Source organism: Mizuhopecten yessoensis, unplaced genomic scaffold (assembly GCF_002113885.1).
Source record: "Mizuhopecten yessoensis strain PY_sf001 unplaced genomic scaffold, ASM211388v2 scaffold716351, whole genome shotgun sequence".
Lineage (NCBI taxonomy): Eukaryota > Metazoa > Mollusca > Bivalvia > Pectinida > Pectinidae > Mizuhopecten > Mizuhopecten yessoensis.
The window spans coordinates 143,788-166,619 of NW_018480073.1; the positions used below are offsets into that span (position 1 = coordinate 143,788).

General features: G+C 34.8%; 2 protein-coding genes across 2 annotated transcripts; one reads left to right on the plus strand and one right to left on the minus strand.

The window, feature by feature from the left end:
• The first annotated feature begins 281 nt into the window (after positions 1-281).
• On the plus strand, positions 282-4,495 carry LOC110443527 (activator of basal transcription 1-like). Its single transcript, XM_021487792.1, has 3 exons — positions 282-493; positions 1,683-1,851; positions 4,076-4,495. The coding sequence occupies exons 1-3, from the start codon at positions 304-306 to the stop codon at positions 4,473-4,475; spliced, it is 759 nt and encodes a 252-aa protein (XP_021343467.1). The 5' UTR covers positions 282-303; the 3' UTR covers positions 4,476-4,495.
• Positions 4,496-12,171: 7,676 nt separating this feature from the next.
• LOC110443526 (solute carrier family 25 member 51-like) lies at positions 12,172-15,925 on the minus strand. The gene is made up of 2 exons (XM_021487791.1): positions 15,800-15,925; positions 12,172-14,577 (listed from the first exon to the last, which is right to left on the minus strand). Exon 2 carries the CDS (start codon positions 14,501-14,503, stop codon positions 13,526-13,528), a length of 978 nt encoding a protein of 325 aa, XP_021343466.1. The 5' UTR covers positions 14,504-14,577; positions 15,800-15,925; the 3' UTR covers positions 12,172-13,525.
• Between the last annotated feature and the right edge of the window lie 6,907 nt (positions 15,926-22,832).

A 22,832-nucleotide genomic window follows, 5' to 3' on the forward strand; every position in this document is an offset into this window, starting at 1 on the left:
CTCTACCTACGTCTTTATTATAAATGATTATCTCCCCTCTCTGGGGGTTTTCATTGGGCGTTCCGTCATCCCTTTTTTAATATTCAACTTGAAATGAACAGGAACTTACCAACTAATTTCTATAAAGATTTATCTAAAGTCAAATTGATCCGAATTTTGACATGAAGAAATTGTTCCCATACACTAGGATTGCATCTGGTTCGATCGCTTTCTGTTCATATGACATGTACCGGGCATGTTTTCTTCACCACGTGAAAGCCTCGTTTGGATAAAAGGGGAATTCCCGTCTGTAATAAGAAAAAGATGGCGGACACTGAACACACGGACAGTGATAACACTGCAATTTCATCAAAAACAAAGCAGAAGAAAAAGAATGATGCAGTGCCTGGTGTGATATATCTCAGCAGAATTCCTCCTTTTATGAATGTGAAGAAGATACGCGACATATTCAGTGAATATGGAGACGTGGAGAGAATATTTCTTCAGCCAAACGGTAATAACAACGCCACAGTCGATAACCGGTTCAGAACTCTGTCGGCTTTCCGAGACTGTCCAGTGTTTTTGAGATAAGTGTGTCGCCTGCAACGCGAGGCGACATATAGGTATGACTTTGACGGCGTCGGTTGCGTCGTCCGAAACAAGGTTTCCGTGCGATAACTTGAGTTCCCTTGGGTTGATTGAAATCAAACTTGGTACACATATAGGCCTATTGCATACCAATATAGACAAGACGAGTTCGCATTTTAGAAGTTTACATGCATTTTTGGTGGAATTATACCCATTTTATTGCCAACTAAAGTAAATGCAAGACTTTTTGGTTTTCTAACCAATTCCTTTCAAATTTTTACGGTAATTTAATGCTAGAAGCATAATGGTTAACAAATATTACTGGTTTTTCTGTCGAGTTTCAACTTTCCAACGACCCCTATACAACTTGGTTAAACTTGCCATAAGTCACTCTTATCTACAGATCTCAACCTATATCATAAGCACAATTATCTAAACTACTCATAGCTACTATCTTCAAATAAAACTTTGACATTGACTCAAGCCAGGACTCATAAAATGCATAACAAATTATATGTACACTTAGAACAATTAAACAGCTAATAAATGAATAACAGTGACTGAAAAACTGATCAAATGTATTGGGGTCGGCATGAAAAAATAGGGTCAGTCGGGAAACTAGAAACACAGCTATATACAGCTACAGTAGATAGCCAATGGTATGTGAATTCTCATTAGTTAGGAGTAAAGGACCTGTAACACAGGTGCTGGACACACTAGTTATAGGAATATTAATAAGATTGTTTTACATTAATTAGAATAGATCATATTACTATATTGAGTATATTGAGTATATCCAGCACCCGTGATAGTAAGCTTAAGATAACCCTGGCATCATATAGAAGATATCAAATCAATATAATTTATATGTATAATGTAAACCCCAGTGTCGTCAGTTTTCAATGTACTTTATATCCAAACGTAAGTAACATGAAAGAGCAAAATATCTCATAATTATAATCAATACAATACAGATTAAGGCAAACATTAGTTACATTCCAAGCGCTAGCCCTATCAGTTAAGGTGATTTACTATTATTGTAATAATAGTTCTGTAAAAGATCAATACATGGCAAGTGATTCCTAATGTACCTGTTTTTCTTATGAAACTTACAGAGCGAGGAGCAAACACCAAGAAAGGTCGATTGTTTACAGAAGGCTGGCTGGAGTTCAGTAACAAGAAGGTCGCGAAGTATGTGGCGTTAACATTGAACAACTCTAATGTCGGGGGTAAAAAGTCAAGCCAGTGGTATGACGAGCTGTGGAACATCAAATACCTGCACAGGTAACAATAATCAGTTTCATACGTACTTTATAAGGCCAAGGGAAACGGTAACAGTTTGTCTGGAGAGGGGGGATGTGTATGTCTAAATAAAACTCTGAAGGGAAATAGTTGACTNGTTCATACGTACTTTATAAGGCCAAGAGAAACGGTAACAGTTTGTCTGGAGAGGGGGGATGTGTATGTCTAAATAAAACTCTGAAGGGAAATAGTTGACTTTTTATAAATATTTTCAAATCTTTCCATCATTTAGATGTAGTGATCGTACAAGATACAAGAATTTTTATTTAACATCTCAAATTTAAAACAATAAAACATTAGCACTGAAGTGCTATTCTTGCGACAAACATGAAGAATAATAACAATCACATGCTGGTAATGACAAAGACTAGTTAAATGACAAACAAATATCATAGAGGCAATTAAACGAGTAAAACAAAGGACACCGGCCAAGCAGCACATACATAATCACAGAAAGGTAGCATAATAATTCCAATTTATAAAACTAGGTCTAAGTACTGAAAACTTATATGTCACACAATATATAGCTAGTATTTCAAAATTAAGATTATTAAAAACAGGAAGCACATAAAGCATACAAGACATACATGAGAGTAAAAAGAGTAACAATGTTGCTGTAAAAGGGGGAGAACTCCATTAAAAGGTCAAGAAACGTATAGCATACATGATAGTAAAAATCAAATATGAGTAAAAAAAACTTGGTGGTAATGATCCCAAAGGGGGACAACTCACACTGGTATGTGCATATAAGCACACAGATCAGCCCTTGAAACGCCTCGTGGCTGCAGACAAACACCTTGCATTCTTTGTCATAGTCATCATGATGTTTGAAAATTCAGGATTATCTGTTTATTTTGGATTTGGACTTTCTGTCTCATTTTGGGAAGAAAATATACCAATTTGGAAAGAAATTTTCCAGAGTAAACTGCAAATTTTGGGAAATAGGCATATATAATTATGAAACAGTTTCAAGTGGCAATGGAGTCTATTAATTATCGACCCAAGAAAAGAGCATAGAAATTAGGTGCGTTTAATTACATCATGAACATACATGACACATTAACCAATGCAATTAAACAGTTTAAGGGTAGCAAACGCTAGATTAAATTACACGGTAGGACAGACTCACATTTACGGTAGTAATTTTTGGATGAATACGGTCAGGTTGGAAACAGGTACAAGGTGTGGAGTTTTGGCTAATTTTACAGTCAAATACAGGCCGCTTGCCCTAGCAAGAAAAAAAACACTAATATTTTCCAAAAATATTACAAGAAAATTATTTCCCAATTTAAAAAACAATAATGGCATATTTTCCCAATTCATGTGGGAACAAGTTGTTGTAAAATTCAGGAAAACAAAAACTCTTTCACTAATCTAAAGAAATGATTGCTTGCTTTGGTAACTTAATTGAAACATTATAAATATGTACTCACAATTGGTAATCACACACAAATTCTATTATAACAGTTTTTGTCTCCTCAGTCATGCAGTATTGGCATTTTTTCTGAAACATGTCGTGCATTTCAAAAATCTATACTTGGCCATTAACATGAAATGAGGTAATTAGGTAAAGTTTAAAATGTTCTATTATGACATGTAAATGTCATCGAAACCAAAACAGCACAGCAAGCTCGTGTCTGAAACTGGACACTTGAAGGAAAGTGGCCCCAGGAAATGGAATGCAATCTAAATAAGTCTTTTTATGTATTTACATATCATACTGCATGTACCTATGTTAAATATTATGCTTTTTTGTCAATAAAATAGATCTGGTTTATTGGCTAAAGTTTATGGTGATATGAACAGATCGAGGTTGGAAAGAATTAAACTGGACAATGTCTGGATTCAGTTTTAGTTACGAAATCAACATTTTTATGGAATTCATTTGTACACAATTTATAATTTCAACGACTGATTTGTTATCACTTACATATATGTATGGTGTATTATTTTCCTTAAAAATGATTTTTGTTCCAATATGTTGAGAAGAACTAAGTAGATATTGCCATTTGAGTCTCGCTTCATATCCCTTAAAAAAAAAAAACTTATTTTACAACAATTATAAAACAAGTTATTTCAACTTATATTAATCACTCTAGTCTTGTTGTCCTGGATGTTAGCGAACCCGCTGTGTGTTGTCATTTCCCCTCCATATATACAAAATAATTTGCTGTGTTGAATAACATTATGGCCACATTTTTTTCAGATTTAAGTGGGCTCATTTAAATGAAAGATTGGCATATGAGAAAGAAGTTCGTAAACAGCGAATGAGGACTGCTATCTCGCAGGTAAAACGTCAGGCCCAGTTCCACATCCGCAACGCTGAAGGAAATCAAGTCAAACAACACATACAGGCGAGAAAACGGAGACAGGGCAAGCCAGTTGGTGGAGAGAAAGAAGGGAATGAAAAACTTTATGTAATAGCACAGAAAGATACAGAGGAAGATAAGATGTTAAACAAAAAGAGGAAGTTAGACGGAGGTGGTGACATTTCAAACTCAAAGAGGACAAAAAAGAAAGACATTGAGAGGAAGAAATCTGTGGCTGGGCGGTCATCATTTCTCAAAAACATTTTCTCAGGGGGGATAGTTGAGGGAGACAGCTGAATTAAATATGTAAAACAATACATTATTTGTTGTTGTTTTTTTAATACCGTATTTTGTTAATAAGTTCTTTATTTTAATCAGGTTTGGAGGTTATAACTCCAGTTGAACACATGTGAATTCAATATATTTCAATCATAATCAATTTACTGTTTTTGCAGATCAGTTTAATTTTTGCCTTACTGGCTTCCATAAAAGTGTTGAATAAAAACAGAATTTATATTTAGAGTGAACATTAGTAAAGAACATAATAAACATAGTAATCAAAAGTAAAAGGCGAAACTTACACTGGGCGAATACAGATTTTACCAGGTGTAGGGCGAATACAGATTTTACCAGGTGTAGGGCGAATACAGATTTTACCTGGCACAGAGCGAAAATTTTGACCAAGCAAAAATGTTCCAGTGTACTGTAATATTTGCCTTGTAGATTGCTTAATAAAGTAAAGTGCTTTTACATTGTTCAAATAAAAATACCTTGATCTATGTTGAAGGACAGAGGAGTTAAATTTATTGAATTATTCAAACTATGTCTTCCAACAAACAATAAGGCATATGATTATATTTGATCATACTTAAATAATACAGTATTTAGTCTCAAACTTTCTGGAGGTTTGGAGTTAATACAAGGTCACATTGGGCGTTTTTTCAATTGTTTTTGATGTACTGGATCTTTGAGTATGAGCTTTAGATGATCTAGCAGCAGGAGATGGTGCAAGTCAGTTTTAATATACATTTTTATTACCCTTTTTTGACTTTCGTGGTCAGTTGTGCTTAAGTCTTAAAATACAACTTCTTACAAATAATGAGGTCTAATAAAAAGGTCAATAAGTTGCTATCAAGTAAGAAGTTTGTTTGGATGAATATATGTTATTTATAACTTTAACATATGATTCAAGTTTTTAAGATTGATAACTGTATACAGGGAACATTTTTCGCCCAGTCAAATGTTGGCCCTACACCAATGAAATCCATTTTCGCCCAATTTTAATTTTGACCTCATTTGAGTACTATTTGTATTATAGTGCTTACTACTGTTCACCGTTATGATAAATTCGCCCTCATTATCCTCATTATGGAGGGCAAAAATTTAACTGCAGAAAAAATGTCCTGGTACATTGTGTATATTTATAGTATTACAGGCTATATTAGACCTCTTATAATTATCACCACTGGCATTTTTGCAACTTTGATTGGTGGATGTCTTCTTGAGGTGGAAGGTAGAAATCACATACATGTACAACATATATACTACATATAGTATACATGTACCACATACAAAAAGCGACATAAATTCATGCAAACATTAATATTGTACTGTACCAACCCTGACAAAGACAGCTGTAGATCACAGTGGCTGTTTATTCTTGGTTCCAAGACTGAAAAAGATTTTACCACTTTACTACTTAATAAGGTAAAGGGTACAGTGAGGTTTATATATTGTACAAATGTATCACCATTGTTGCTGTCCATTCCAACAAAAGCACTGGCGTTTCATAAAAATCACACTGCATTATTCAATTTACATATCTGAACCAAGGCCGACCTCGGGACTAATCTAGATCTGCACCTGTAGATTGACGAAAAAGTTCACTAAAATGCTGACTATTGTTAGTTTGCATTATTTCTTTATAAAACAAGGTCAAGCCACATTTAGATTTTAAGATACATTATGTTATTACTTCTGAGGATGCCCGAAAGAAGGATATAATATTCTTGATAAAAATATTATTTATTCTCCGAAACTGATTATTTTGAGCTCTGCTTATAGTTGGGTCCAAGTACATTAATTGATCATGGATTATTTCTGTGCCACCTGAACCGTTTCAACCAGGATACGCGAATGTAAATTTAATCTTCCATATAAAAGGGAGACTACTCAAGTTGGTAAAACAACTCAAAAGTAGAACTCTTCTTTAAGATTGTAGCTGATGCAAATGGTTCTCTTTACCTAAAATAAATTCAAGAGTTAAATGAGCAGACAAATAAATTCTAATAAGCAGGGGTAGCCCATTTATTTCATTGTACATTATATATATATACAACAAATGTATTACATGGTTATTTTTACATACGTATACAACCACACAAATTGAACTCATTACAAAGATGGGTAAATGCATGAACATATTTTATCCAACAGTATTTGCTCCATGCACAATGAGTCGCTTGTACATGTATATGAAATTATAAAATGTTCTTGCATCAAATCATGATCACCCGTAAATATAATTATCTCCGACTTCAATAAGGCTGCTATTAGTTGTGAATATTGCAGCAAATTGTTACTATTGTGATACATTTAGTATTGAAAACACAACTGCAATAGCTGAACTATTGTGTGTCATAGATCTATTCTTGTACATGTTGTCAGAATGTGGTAAAATGTATGCGATATCATGATCATGGTTACACTGTAGAGCATCATAGTAATACACACGGTTACTATGTAGTGCGATAACACCATCATATAGTAATTCACAAGGTTACTATGTAGTGTGATAACACCATCATATAGTAATTCACAAGGTTACTATGTAGTGTGATAACACCATCATATAGTAATACACAAGGGTGCTGTGTAGTGATAACACCATCATATAGTAATACACAAGGTTTCTATGTAGTGTGATAACACCATCATATAGTAATACACGAGGTTTCTATGTAGTGCGATAACACCATCATATGGTAATATATAAGGTTTCTATGAAGTGTGATAACACCATCATACAGTAATACATAAGGGTGCTATGTAATGTGATAACACCATCATACAGTAATACATAAGGGTGCTATGTAGTGTGATAACACCATCATATAGTAATACACAAGGTTACTGTGTAGTGTGATAACACCATCATATAGTAATATATAAGGTTTCTATGTAATGTGATAACACCATCATATAGTAATATATAAGGTTTCTATGTAGTGCGATAACACCATCATATAGTAATCCACAAGGTTACTATGTAGTGTGATTACACCATCATATAGTAATACACAAGGTTACTGTGTAGTGTGATAACACCATCATATAGTAATACACCAGGTTACTATGTAGTGCAATAACACCATCATATAGTAATACACAAGGTTACTATGTAGTTGCGATAACACCATCATATAGTAATATATAAGGTTTCTATGTAGTGTGATACCACCATCATATAGTAATCCACAAGGTTACTATGTAGTTGCGATAACACCATCATATAATAGTACACAAGGTTACTAGGTAGTGTGATAACACCCCCATTTAGTAATACACCAGGTTAGTATGTAGTGTGATAACCCCATCATATAGTAATATATAAGGTGTAATACACAAGGTTACTATGTAGTTGCGATAACACCATCATATAATAATACACAAGGTTACCATGTAGTGTGATAACACAATCATACAGTAATACGTAAGGGTGCTATGTATTACTGTATGATTGTGTTATCACACTACATAGTAACCTGGTGTATTACTATGTAGTGTGATAACACCATCATATAGTAATACACCAGGTTACTATGTAGTGCGATAGCACCATCATATAGTAATACCCAAGGTGACTATGTAGTGTGATAACACCATCATATAGTAATATATAAGGTTTCTATGTAGTGTGATAACACCATCATATAATAATACACAAGGTTACTATGTAGTGCGATAACACCATCATATAGTAATATATAAGGTTTCTATGTAGTGTGATAACACCATCATATAGTAATATATAAAGTTACTATGTAGTGTGATAACACCATCATACAGTAATACATAAGGGAGCTATGTAGTGTGATAACACCATCATATAGTAATACACCAGGGTACTATGTAGTGTGATAACACCATCATATAGTAATATATAAGGTTTCTATGTAGTGTGATAACACCATCATATAGTAATACACAAGGTTACTATGTAGTGTGATAACACCATCATTTAGTAATATACAAGGTGACTATGTAGTGTGATAACACTATCATATAGTAATACACAAGGTTACTATGTAGTGTGATAACACCATCATATAGTAATACACCAGGTGACTATGTAGTGTGATAACACCATCATATAGTAATACACCAGGTTACTATGTAGTGTGATAACACCATCATATAGTAATACACCAGGTTACTATGTAGTGTGATAACACCATCATATAGTAATACACCAGGTTACTATGTAGTGCGATAACACCATCATATAGTAATATATAAAGTTACTATGTAGTGCGATAACACTATCATATAGTAATACACCAGGTAACTATGTAGTGCGATAACACCATCATATAGTAATACACCAGGTTACTGTGTAGTGTGATAACACCATCATATAGTAATACACCAGGTGACTATGTAGTGTGATAACACCATCATATAGTAATTCACAAGGTTACTATGTAGTGTGATAACACCATCATATAGTAATATATAAAGTTACTATGTACTGTGATAACACTATCATATAGTAATACACCAGGTAACTATGTAGTGCGATAACACCATCATATAGTAATATACAAGGTTACTATGTAGTGCGATAACACCATCATATAGCAATATATAAAGTTACTATGTAGTGCGATAACACCATCATATAGTAATACACCAGGTTACTATGTAGTGTGATAACACCATCATATAGTAATACACATGGGTGCTATGTAGTGTGATAACACCATCATATAGTAATACATACTATATTCCACATAAAATTATATCATTATAGACACATGTACATACTTTAATCACACACAATTTTGTTTTCCCATTCATAATCGATTCATAACAGGCCAATTTTCCACAATGTTTGAACACTTGTGATCATCATAGGGAATAATACACATTCGTAACTATAGAAAAAAAACGTTTCAAGCAAAATAATTATATATTTAAGCATTGAACTGCTTTCAGTTGGCATTCATATTGCCTATGAATGCCAACTGAACAAAGGCATATTCAATGAAGTAGTGCGCTTCATGTTGGATTTGTCTTTGTCCAGTTGGAATTCATATTCCCTATGAATGACAATTGAAAGTAGTTCAATATTTATATTTTCCATTTTTTTGAATCTGTCCATCTCATAAAAAATTCAATTACATTTATTATTATTCAGCATTTAGTTCAAATAATGTATCATGTATACTTATTCAATGAATAGAACAGCCATCGCCTGGGGATGGTCAGCAGGCACGGATTTAGGGGGGGGTACACCCGGCCCCCCCTTTTGGCGGCGGACTGACCTTTTCCGGGCCGGCCCGAAATGGTCTGATCGGCCGGGAACGGGAACATATTAACATTTTAAAATGCATCAAATAATGCACGGAGCTTGTATAAGAAAAATCTGGGTCTACGCCCCACACATCCCATAAGGCATCCTAGCAAATATTGTGGGTTTCCGTTATCTGACATTTTTACTATATTTTCTTTATTAAAACAATATTTGTTGGCATCGCTACACTCGTCTACTTTGTATCTTGACCCTAAAGTGTGTTCCGCAAAACCCCAAGTTGCAACTTGCAACGCTCGGCGGAAATATACTAACATAAGTTGCATAATTATATTATTGACCGCTCGTTCCAGATGATCTGAAAATTAATACTTTTTATTGTAACCTTCCTAACCGCCCGGGCGATATTAATCATATCATTATACAAGAACGATAAAGGTTTTTTTCGGCTGACAATATTATTTATAATCGACTTAACATATCCATTCAATTATTTTGGTATTATATATATTGTTGGAACTGTTTAACTATCTTGTATGTACAACATAATATCTCATTGTGGTACTTATAGCTTACCATCGTGTACGTACAAGAAAGTATCACCAGGTTGCCCCTATAACAATACCATATGACTTCTAAAACACGCTGTTGATAGAGAATTTGAACCGAAACTTTAATTTTCTTTCCAGTACACAAAAAAAGTCTTTGGGCCATACTTAATTTTTTTTTTTCTTCTTGTTAATTAAACATAAAAACAATCTTCAGAACACGGGAAATCGCTTCTGAGACGTTCTAGAAAACACATTTTTTTGGGGGGGATCCCCCAAACCTCCCTTACGGGAGGGGGAAGACCCCCTCCTGTACTTTCCCCCTACTCGCGCTACGCTCTCGGGGTGCTGCCTTTGGCAGCACACCATTGACTGTTGAGAAAAAAAAATCTCGGCCCCCTCTTTTAGGAAATCCTGGATCCGCCCCTGGTCAGTGGTATCCAAAAAACATTTATGACGTCAACAATCAGTCCATGGCATTCATAGCCTATATGAGTGCCAACTGAATTTGGTAGGGTTATATAGGGGCAATGCCATTCAATGGTAAATATTAGCGAATATGTATGGTTTGAGAACCCTTAAAATCAACATTTTATATACAAGATATTTTGAATACCTGGTACATTACCGTTCAAGACAGTGACCACAATCTTGTTCAAATTATGTAATGTGGTTTTGCAATTGCACTCATATGATTTGCCAGAAATATGTATGTCAAAAAAGTAGTTGAAATATCTTTATAAATTGATGGAAAGTTCTGTTAGATATATGCATTTTGTCAGTGAAGACATAACATTTCATTCAATCTTTTTGATCCACTGATATATATATTAAAGCAACATTTATCTTCAAGGTGTAACAAAACCATAAAGTGATCCTGGTTAAATACTAAAATGAAAATGGTTTTGATGAATAAATTTGAATTCCAAATGCTATGGAATTGGTATAAATGAAGAAATTCTCAATGAAATTTATAAATGCATATTTTGGTTTGTGTTGTTTCCATTTTTCGGGATACCTATTATAAATAAACGTGTAATTACTTTCGAAAAAAAATCAAAGAATTTCTAACTGGTAAAACTAATTTCCGCAAAAATTTGAAAGATGTAAAAATGTCTTGTAGTCATGAATCATTACAATATTTGGGATAGGTACATATACCTGCACTGGTACTCAAACCATAAATAAATCCTTGAATTACAATAAATATCCGTTGATTTTGAAAGGTTGCTGATACATACAGTACATTCAACCCAAAACTCATGTTAATTGCATTCATAAATAACGACTGTACCCTCAGGCCAGGCAAAAAATATGTGTTTCCTGTAACATGTTTGAAAAATTTAGAGTAGGTAGGCAACAAATTTTGTGGTTTATATAGGAGACTGATCTTGCGTTAACAGTGCTTCTTCGAAAATTGCCTTAAAAAGTTAAGGGTAGGTGCAAAAAATTAGGGTAGGTATGGTTACCAGAAACACAAAATATTTTTTGTTTGGCCTAATGCACATTTACCGGTATACGTATATTTACAGGTATAATGAAACTTGTTTAGCACACTTCCACACTGAATATTTATTTTTCATTCCTTCACACATGATTGATATATATACTGACTATAAAAAATACATAATATTACATTTATACATGACATATGGTGTGGGAAGTTAAGGCTTCAAACTACTTGTGCTTACAGTTACCTTGTTCATATACATGTATCCTAAATTTTGGTGTCTATAAGGAGGCATGGTAGTCTAGTGGTAGGACGCCAGACTCATGACCGAAGGGTGGCGGGTTTGAGTCACGTCATGGCACTGTGTTACAAGTATCTTTGAACAAGATACTTTACTCCGCTTGTTCCAGTCTACTCAGCTGTAAATGAGCATGTGGTTGGGCAGTGCTAGTAAGCTGAATGCCAGCTGTTAGCGCCGAAATGTCAGCACCGAATGTATACCAGGGAGTTGAGAAAGATATTTGCTGGTTGCAAAGGCCACATAACCATGGAAAATAATATGTGAACCGCTTTGATCATGAGATGACCTACGAAATAGCTTGTGATAAAGGAGTGTATAAGAACCTCAAATTATTTATTATTATATGACTTGAAACTTTTTAAACCAAATATAAACAAGCACATTTCAACAAGTAGTATACATTAACTAATACCTAGTTAACAAATAGTTTGTTTTACATGCCTGATTGCCTGTTACTCAAATTACATTGGAAATATTTCATTTTATTCAGTTATGAAAACCAGACACGTGTCTAAGTGGGAATGAAATGGAATCGAAGCCCTGCTAGTCTTCATGTTTGGTTAATTTGATTCATTTGCAACGCTAAAATGATACATCACGTAGCACAGCAATTTTTTACAGGATTTGTTAAATAAATGACCTACTGCAAAAAATTGTGACTTTAATTTATTGTAGATATATGCATCCAGGAGGAAATGATTAAATTATTACTATAATCTATGTCCATTTAGTAAGTTAATTCATAGATATCATCATGAGTTTCATCAGGTAGCTGAGGTAAATTGGGAACTACCTGTATATTCATGTAGCTCAAAATAAAAACAATTATGCCATTTTACACCAAAATTAACTATTTAAAATTAAAACGATTTGGTTGAGTGACAAAACCTATATATTTCAGTTATAAATACTTGCTATGGTTATAGAGAGTCATAGCACTCTGTATTGTAACTCCAACACAGAAGAGCTCGAACTAGCTCAGTGTTTGCCTTCTTCATTTGTATCATATTTTCACAAAAGCACTTTCACCACACTAGAAGGGATTTAATCCCCAGACCTCTTGAATATAAATTAAAGCCTGGAGCCAATCAACAGTGCTACTGGTCATATTTAATATGATGCTAATTATCTGTTTAGTAATTAATACTTACATAATGTATAATGTTTGAAGTAAATACATTTTACATTGTATTAATTCAGGTACCCTCTTCTTAAAATTGACTTTTCCATACATGTGCACATATATATTTATGCTACTTTTATATAAACATATGTAGGGAAAATCCTGGAATTTGAGAGCAGTGGGCAATTTCAGCAATTTTTAGAAAATTGGAACATGGAGAGGTCTATTTCAGTTTTGAGGTGTCAATGGCCCCATGGCCCCTTCCAGGATTATCCCTGCATCTGTGTTGTGTTTATATCAAATGCCCCAAAGAAAAACATATATCAATGTTCTGCATTCTACTCTGATCACCTTTTCATAAATGAGTATTTCAGCTTCAGAATATTTCAATGCTAGGATTCCTCATCATGTATGGATCTGTTAAACACGTGTTTCATCAGAAGTTCATACACTGCATTGTTGATCCCCCAGGTGATAAAGGACCTTGTATAGTTGACATGTACACCACGGAAGAGTTTGCGAACACTGTAGTCTCTTTCCTTAAGCACAACAAAGAACATTTCCCAAAATCCGTAGAACTTACCACCTAAATTCGACTGTAATCGGACCTTAACAACATTCACGGGGTAGCATGCAGTACTGATTGCAGCACCTAGAAAAGCAGCACCAAAAAAGTTTACCGCAATTTGCCCGTATTCAGAGTTTGCCCGAGGATAAGCTTCCATGTAATGATCCCGCATCAGGAAAAAGACGATGTTGCTGGAACAATTTCTGTATAGAACGGCAGACTGTCCGCGGTAGAACTCTTTCAACCCTAACAACCGTACTTCCTTGAAGGCATGAATTGTGTTATTGAATCGGCTGTGATACTTTCGGTCCTGCATAAGAACCTGAACACGTTCAAAAGGCGTCAAAACAGATTCGAAAATCCCAGCCATGATAGCTGCAGATGAACGATTGACAGGTGTCCAAAGATCAGGAAACTCTTGTTTTAATCTTCTCTGTATTTTGTAGTAGGAGCCGAACATAAGCGACATGGAAGTGGTTTTCTGTAGGAGAGGCGGGAGAAATCCCCGATACAGGTTCCGAAGTCCTTCTTTCTTTAGTTGCCCCATGGCCCGCCAGACACGCACACCATACAGCTGCTGGCGAAACATAACTTTGTTGATGGGAAACGTTGTGCTTATGTTGACGAGGGCGGCACCCCAACCACAGACAAACTCGCTTTGGTTGTGTACAAACTGGGGAATGACAAATACGGGATCTTTTCTTGGGTTCGTCATCTCCCCTCTTGGGTTCGTCATCTCCCCTACAGCACGTGCATTCTCACATTCAGTAGCACCGCCATCACTAGCATTACTCAGTTTCATGTTATTTCTGATCCAAACAATAGTACACCACTACACAGCTCCCCCATCGTCATAGACAAGAGTTGATGATAATCCTGCAAAAAAAAAAAAGGCAAACATAAACTCACACTTGATTTGCAGACTTATACCTATGTAAATTAACTTTGGGTTGACGAGAGTCCAGTTCAATTACAATTCTCTCCCTAAACTTTCTGCGATTGGCCCAGTCCAGTTTCGCTAAATTTCTCCCTTCTTTTTTTGAGTATTATTAACTTGCTCTCGAAGAGAACACTTTATTAACATCCCAAGTTTGGATATCAAGCGCAAGTGTGCCAATTAAGCTGATTCACTCACTGCTTGAAACAATTTAGGGTTGGCAAGCTCGCAAATTTCGTAATAGAGTCGAAAAATACCAGCCTGTCTGAGATTCGAACACGAACACCCCTGAACTCTAGAAAGATCTTCCGATTCGATTGAGCTTTAATTTCTGGTCGCTGACAATTCAACGAAGTCTAGTTCCACTACAAATCTTTTTTTTTCCGTTTCTCATATTTATATAACATTTCCTTAGTTCTCAAGTGACTTGGCAGGAATTTTGTTAATTATTTTGTTTCCTTCAAACACAATCTGGTCAATTTTGGTTTTGGAGTTGAATCTTGCAATTGAGCAGTATTTGAATTCAGTATATATATTTTTTAACTAACATTAACAATGATTTCTCTGGCAAATACTAACATGTGTATGCATATAAAAAAGAAATTAAGCAATACATTTTAGCAATAATGCAATAATTTGACAGACTATTATATTTTTTAATAGGTGGAAGTGCAGTGTTTTTAATGCCCTTAACTTTCAACTGTGTGATTTTTTTTTATAAAAATATATTTCATTTCCTTGTTAAGTTGGCATTCCACCTTAAAAGGCACAGGGGTTCGGCTTTCTTTATAATTACAAACGAGCTCCTGTGCTACTCAATAATGTAGATTTCTACTTTGAATTACTCAGTTTCTGGGTTTTGGCTTTTGCCGTGCCCGTCCCCAGTCATAAAGTTAGGTAGTTTAGCATATCATCTATCAAAATATTGATTATTCGGGTATTTTGAATAGACAGACCAGCAAGGACAAAAGTAGTGTCACCCAGAGAAAATATGGCTTATAGGCATACGCCAATAGCATGACTCGTGTTGACCTTGGTACTGATCATGAATCGGATTTGTAAACAAATTGCAGAAAAAATATCAGGGTGCACTCGTTGATAAGGTCATGCAATGCATTTATCTACATGGCATGCATTACTTGAACATTACAGGATACTTACATGTTTGTGCAACCTTGTCAAACCTGATATTTAATTCGGGTTTCTGCAAGGAACACGGGCTGAGGGGAATGGAACAACTTGTCATCGGTGCGTTGGAGCCTAGCTGTAAGACGCCATGTTTACAGTGCATGTGCGCAAGGGAGGTAACTCTGTGTGTCACACACCACAATATATTTTCTGTCCGCAGGTACGTCACGCTACCACAATTGGTACAATTTGGACAGTTTTTTAGTGATATTTTAAAACTCAGATCTTGTATCTGGAATGTTTCTTGACAAAGACTACCAATGGTGATTCATTTTCAGGAAAAGTTTTATATCTAAGTAATTTGTTTTTGAAAATAGAACGCTTTAAACTCGCAGCGAGATTTCGTCCGTTTTTCGGCCGTAATTAATACCAATATTACAGGCTATGAAATTTGTTTTTATTTCTACAAGTTGATGTGCCGATTGCAACAAAATATATTGCTTTTATAGATACCATACTGAACCATAATTGTATATATTCACTTTTATATTACATGTATCCTGTTATAAGGACCAGAAATCAACATTTAAACATGCTTATATTTAACCCCTTCAACATCCTCCACAATTTCGTCGACGCACATCGTTTTTACTAGTTTTCTGATATGTTTACTTTGAATTCATCGTGTACTCTTAAAATGTTCGTGAAAACAAAACTATTCGGCGGAAATGCTGATAAATATATCTTTTGTTACACTGTCAAAGAAAAATGCTCAAATTTTATTTTAAAGTACTGTATTGGAACCATTTTCTGACCGTGTACCAATTTGGGTAGTGTACCAATTGTGGTAGCGTGACGTTAGCCTCGTCTATCAATACACCTGTAATATATCATAGGTGTATTGACAGACAAGGCTAGTACCTGTGCCCTGTCATCCGCTTGTTACATTGAAAGTCGAACAAAGGAATGATACAGGTACCGGTATTTGTATATAAAAATGGATACCCAACATGCCTACTGCTTATTCAATTTCCAATCTTTGCATTAATTTATAACGTTTTTTTCAAATATCAATCAACGCCCTGTCATGTACAAGTGCTGTATACATATATAAAACATACATGTACCAAGTTCTTGAGCAGCAATACATGCAAAACCGATAACACTGGGCAAAATATGAAAACAATATTATTATAAGGAGCTAGAACATTGAACAAGTAACGATCACGTGCTCTGAAAGGTAAACACAACCACAAGGCATTTTAATGCACAATAATTAAAAAAACATCAACCTTCACATCACAAAAATAAATGAAATATTTCCAGTGTGATTCTGATGGCGGCCATAAAACCTGTCATGTACAGTCTTCATTAACTATATCTAAAAAAAAAAAATTGGGAGTACGTATACGTTGTAAGTTTATATAAGTATCCGTCAGCGGTCGCGCACGCGCACGACATCTATCACGGAAGTCATGATCTTGAGTACTGAATCAATTCAAGTGCGACATATAATTAAACACCATATGTAGGGGAAGCACGTGGACGTTGCTATCAAGAAAGGTAAAATTCACTATCGGAAAGTCGTAATCATCCCACTTGTCGTACAGACTATTAGCAGGTCGTTCCTGTGTATCATGTTGTAAGTAAAGATCACAAATAGATATTTTCCAAGGACGCAGAGAAGTGTATTGAGAGCAGACTTCCGAGGGTGATTATTTCAGATGCTCTGAAACGGTAAACATCCCCTCTTCATCGACTACACGTACCCGCACTGTGTAAAACTATAACAAAATTAGTAAGTTTGAAAAAGGCACTGAAAAGTTGAAATAACTTGTGCCAAATTACAGGCTTTACGTTTTAGCGTTAACCCTTTCAACAACTGAAGACCATGATGGACTCATCCCTATCAATTTATGGTAGAGGTTATTAAAGCTACATAGGGGTGAAAGGGCTAATGTAGACAGAAACGCCTACCCTTCCGGAACATCAGGGCCTTTGCCCGTTGTACTTTTTAAAGGGTTTCCACGTAAATTACGGGTTTGTTGACACAATGACTTTTGTATTCTATACAGATTGTTTGAACTAACCATCACAAATGATCACGCGTATTTCGATTTTATCATATTGCACTCGAACCGTTTGATTAATGATTGAGCTTCGCGTAGTACATTTAGAACTGTGTTCGGTCTGTAAATCGATAGACCATTTTTTTTATCTTTTCCAATCCTTATGGTTTAAGTAAAACATCAGAAATGGAAAGTTTTACTTCTTGTTTTATTGTTTATGTTGATCAATCATGATCAATTGCCGTTTTTTAAATCCCCAAGCGCGCGTGCTATAACTCGTCAATCTACTTCAGCTGGAGTTTCAATAAGTTTACTTACTTGCACTCTCTCATCCTCGTTACTCCAGGGCCGTTTTCGTTTAAACGGTTAAATTGTTCAGACCACACTTGTTCGTTTATTAAATAAGGGCGGAACTAGTGATCTGATGCTGCTTTCAAGCGAGCCTCGACAAAGACATGAAGGCCTGCATAAACATTTTCAGGTCAGCCATTTAAACAACGGATCGACAGACAAATCGGTTGTTCCGCATAAACGAACAGACCCCTGGGTATTTGGGTCACTTTCGCTCGAAAGTGAGTGTAACCCCCGGGGTATCGAGGATTGCACTGTCTCAATACTTACGCTATTATTATATTTAATCAGGCCATGTGTTGATTATTTAGCTCGTCGCCGGAAATATTTTCGATGTCATCAGTTCTAAAATCGAATATCAAAAATAATATGCTCGATTTCCCGATGTCAGAAAACGTGATTCCAAAGTATTATTCAAGTGTGACAATTTTTGGGGGGAAAACTACTGTATAGTATTTAGTGTTTGAGGCGATCAAAATATTTTCTCAGTCGAGAAACGCGTTACAAACAATATCAAATAATGTATATGAACATCTAAACGCAGAGCCGATCCGGTCCGTCCGAGTGATAAGATGTGAAGATGTCCCCGTTGAACGTTTACCCATTCGCCCTTAACGTAAATATTTCGAGATGTTCCTGAAAACTTTTCTTATTCAATTCATTTACTATGGTGGGTATTTTACTTTTAAGAAATGTAAATAACTTGTTTTTAAATGGTTTTCGGATGTATGTTGATCAATAAATTTCGCCATGTGAATTTTATGAAGGTATGAAACATGAATACTTTACGATGTATTGACCTTTTTTTGTCAATATGACACTACGTGATGAGATTGTTAACTCCCAAGGCGCGGTGTATAACGCGCTTAGAGACAGGTAAACGCAAATATTTTACCTGTGTTATGCATAAAAACTGTTAATATTACCCCGTTAAATACCAATGAAGTGATACATAAAATGTAAGAAAAAAAATTGCAAAAGAAAAACATTGTGATTTAAAACGATTTCAAGTGGCTGAGCAAATATCACGTAACTGTTATGTAGATTTAGGCGAAGCTGTCTGAACCCTTATTGGAATCCTAAAGTGAATATATGAAAAATCCATGTTTGTAAGAAATCCTTAAAATTTATAAATATATCATTGTACCCCTTCCCCCTCTTCCGCCTACCCAAAACCTTAGATCGTATTGACACTAAACTCCTAATTTATAGGGACAGACATTTTTAGAATAGTTCAAACTTACATAAAGACCAGCAACTGAATTACAGTTTAAGACAAGTTTACTAAGTTAGATATAAGCCTCAGACTATCCAATAAGTGAGAGCAACATCCATAACTGACTGAAAACCAGCTTTGAATATACTAATATTTCTTTCATTATACACTTTTATTACATACTTACTAATAAATACGGGGTTTTTTTTGTATATGCGATACGACACAATTGCTCTTACCCATATATCAGCCCTCGCCGTATCACACCCCAAAAGCCGTATCAGCCCCCGCCGTATCACACCCCAAAACCCGTATGAGCCCGCAAAACCCGTATCACACCCTTTCGGATTTTTTTCTTTTTTCAATATTTCAAAAGAAAAATAGATAATAAGATAGTAGCTTTTGTTAGTAAGTATGTAATAAACAGAATAAAACATGCCTTTTTCCATATCACACCCAGTATCAACCCGAGACTAACGTATTTAGTTCCTTTTATGCCATTACTTTAATTGATATATATGCTGATTGGAGAGGGCTTCGATAATGTTGTTACAACTTATGCACAATTAATTTTTACTTTTGTATGGCAATAACATATGTTTAAACTAAACTCTAGCTGTTAAGACCTTGCATACAGCCATGGCCATGCACAGGTACTCATATGGAAAAATCAACACAGCCGATATTATCGTTTTACATGACAAATCAGTGTTTTGTGATATGCGACAAATGAAAGTATCTCCACTTACTGTAAAGTAAATAATTTTAATTTGAAGATATGTTCAATAATGTTTTTTTAAAGATCTTCGACTGAAACTTTACGTCCTCTTGTGATGTGTCACGACTTGATACTGAATAAAGCCAAGAAGTATTTGGGTTACAAAACAACACCATCAGTTTGACTGACTTGATAAAAAGTTAAAGTTAGACATTATTTATTTACTTTATCTTAGAGGTTAAAACTTTAAAATTAAAGCTGAATGTCAACCCTTTTAACCCCATATAACTTCAGTAGACTCTACCATGCATTGAACTGGACGAATCTAATATGGTCTAACGTGGTAGTGAAAGGGTTAAGTTGATAATTCTGTGTACACCTGAAAAAAGATCCGATCAAGTTCGTCTGAGCAATTTGGCGTGATAGATATAATTTGACCTTTTGTAAACAGATGTAAGGACGTGTAAGCCAAATTTCCCACATGTGTGATTTTGGTGAATGTTCGCATCCCTGGATGCACCACTAAGTATCTTGTACCTGATTTTACCTGTATGTATTTGTCATTCATAAAGCAGTACTTTCAATGTCCGCAATCAGCGGGCCAAGCGCCCTGAGCATACAACCATAGGTGGGAATAAAGAAAGGCCTGATACTCTTAGAGGTATATTAGAAGCTAAAATTGTAGATAAAGAACCATCGACAACAAATCTGATAAAAATCTGATATGACAAGTATATATATATAAATCTTCTGTAAGGGAGACTATATACCGTGTAAATCTTTTGTGAGTGAATGTATAATAATCTTCTGTGAGGGAGTATATATTAATATTTTGTGAGCGGATATTTATATAAATCTTCTGTGAGGGAATATATATATATAAATCCTCTGAGAGGGAACATATATATGTAATTCTTCTGTGATTTGGTATATATAATCCTTCTATGAAACAATTTATATATAAATCTTCTGTGAAGGAGTATATATATATAAATCTGCTGTAAGCAGCGGGTATATTTCGTATATAACTACTATAAGCGACTATAAAAATGGTTTGTAAGTGAATATATATATAAAAATGTTCTGAGTGAGTATATAGATATTTTATAAGTGGATATATATATAAATGTTATGTGAGTGGGTATATATAAATCTTCTGTGAGTGGATATATATAAATGTTCCGAGTGAGTATATACATGTTTTGTTAGTGGATATATACAAATGTTCTGTGAAGGAGTATATATATAAATCTTTTGTAAGTGGGAATGCTTCGTATATATATATGTATCTACATTAAGCGGATATATAAACTAGTATATATAAATTCTTCTTTGAGGGGATATATATAAATGTTCTGAGTTGGTATATATAAATCCTCTGTGAATGGATGTATATAAATGGTATGTCAGTGGGAATATGCCAATTTTCTGTGAGCAGAAATTTATATATCTTCTATGGGTGGGTATATATAATTCTTCTGTTGACGGTAAATAATGTATACATTTTTTTGTGTGCGGGTTGTATATATATAATCTGTGAGCGGGTATTTGAACTTCAGTCATAACACTTCTTGAAAACTCTCAATTTGACGATTCTTCAAAACACAATCATTAGACATAGATATTTAACTGAAGTGTTACTTTATCGGTTACAATACGTCACTTTCCTTTTTGTTGCATTAAATCCATGCATATAACGTCAGGTAAGCACACCACAAGGTAAATGAACTCAACGACAAATGTCACAATACACAATTGAAATACTGTTTCAAAGTTCAGCATGTAAGAGCGACACTAAAGTCACGGTTTAACACTGCATTGTTAAGGTACAGCGTACAAGTAACCAAACAGGAAGTGATTAGAAAAAGTTCATAACAATATGCATTTGGCACCACCGGTATCGATAACTGAACTGCTTCAGAGAGCTATACTGTTGCTCATAGACGGCTGACCACTGTAGTACCTTACTATTCGCCATGGTGTGTTTTGATATAGGAAATGAGTATTTCGTAACCCTCACATTGGTAGGATTTTCACGATTAATGTCAATTTAAATTGAAATATATTTATTTAATTTGTTTTGTCTATTTCTAAATAAAAAGAGTAATATTTGATCACATATGAACTCAATGAGAAAACTGATATCTTAAACAAACATAATAACATTTATTGTATTTTCATTTTGGCGGAACCTGTACATGTGTTGAGATACCACCTGCGATAAGAGGCCACATTTCTAAACATTTTCTTCAGTTTGATAAGTATGGATTGTGAAAAGATTCATATAGCACAACAAAAAAGTGTTTACATGTGACTTTTTGATGACTACAGTAGTACGGTATGTACTCTGTAACCTTCATCAGACAAATGACCAATCATTCCAAGAATCTGGCTCATCTATGACTAATTAGTATTAAACAAAGCGTAGCTGAATCTAGTCATTTCGATACATATATAACAACTAATTGTACATTCGCTTACAACGTAGCCGAATCGACATCAATTTGTGGACAACTCGTACGAACTTTACACCGTTGTGTACATACGCTTCACTGATCATTTGTCTGATGAAGTACATACCGTACTAGTCATCGAAATGTCACACATAACATTTTGTTGGTTGTGCTACATGAAACTTTTCACAAGCCACATGCAATAAATGGCAACTCCATGGACCTCCCGAGAGTGGTTTCTGTTTACAAGGTTGACTAT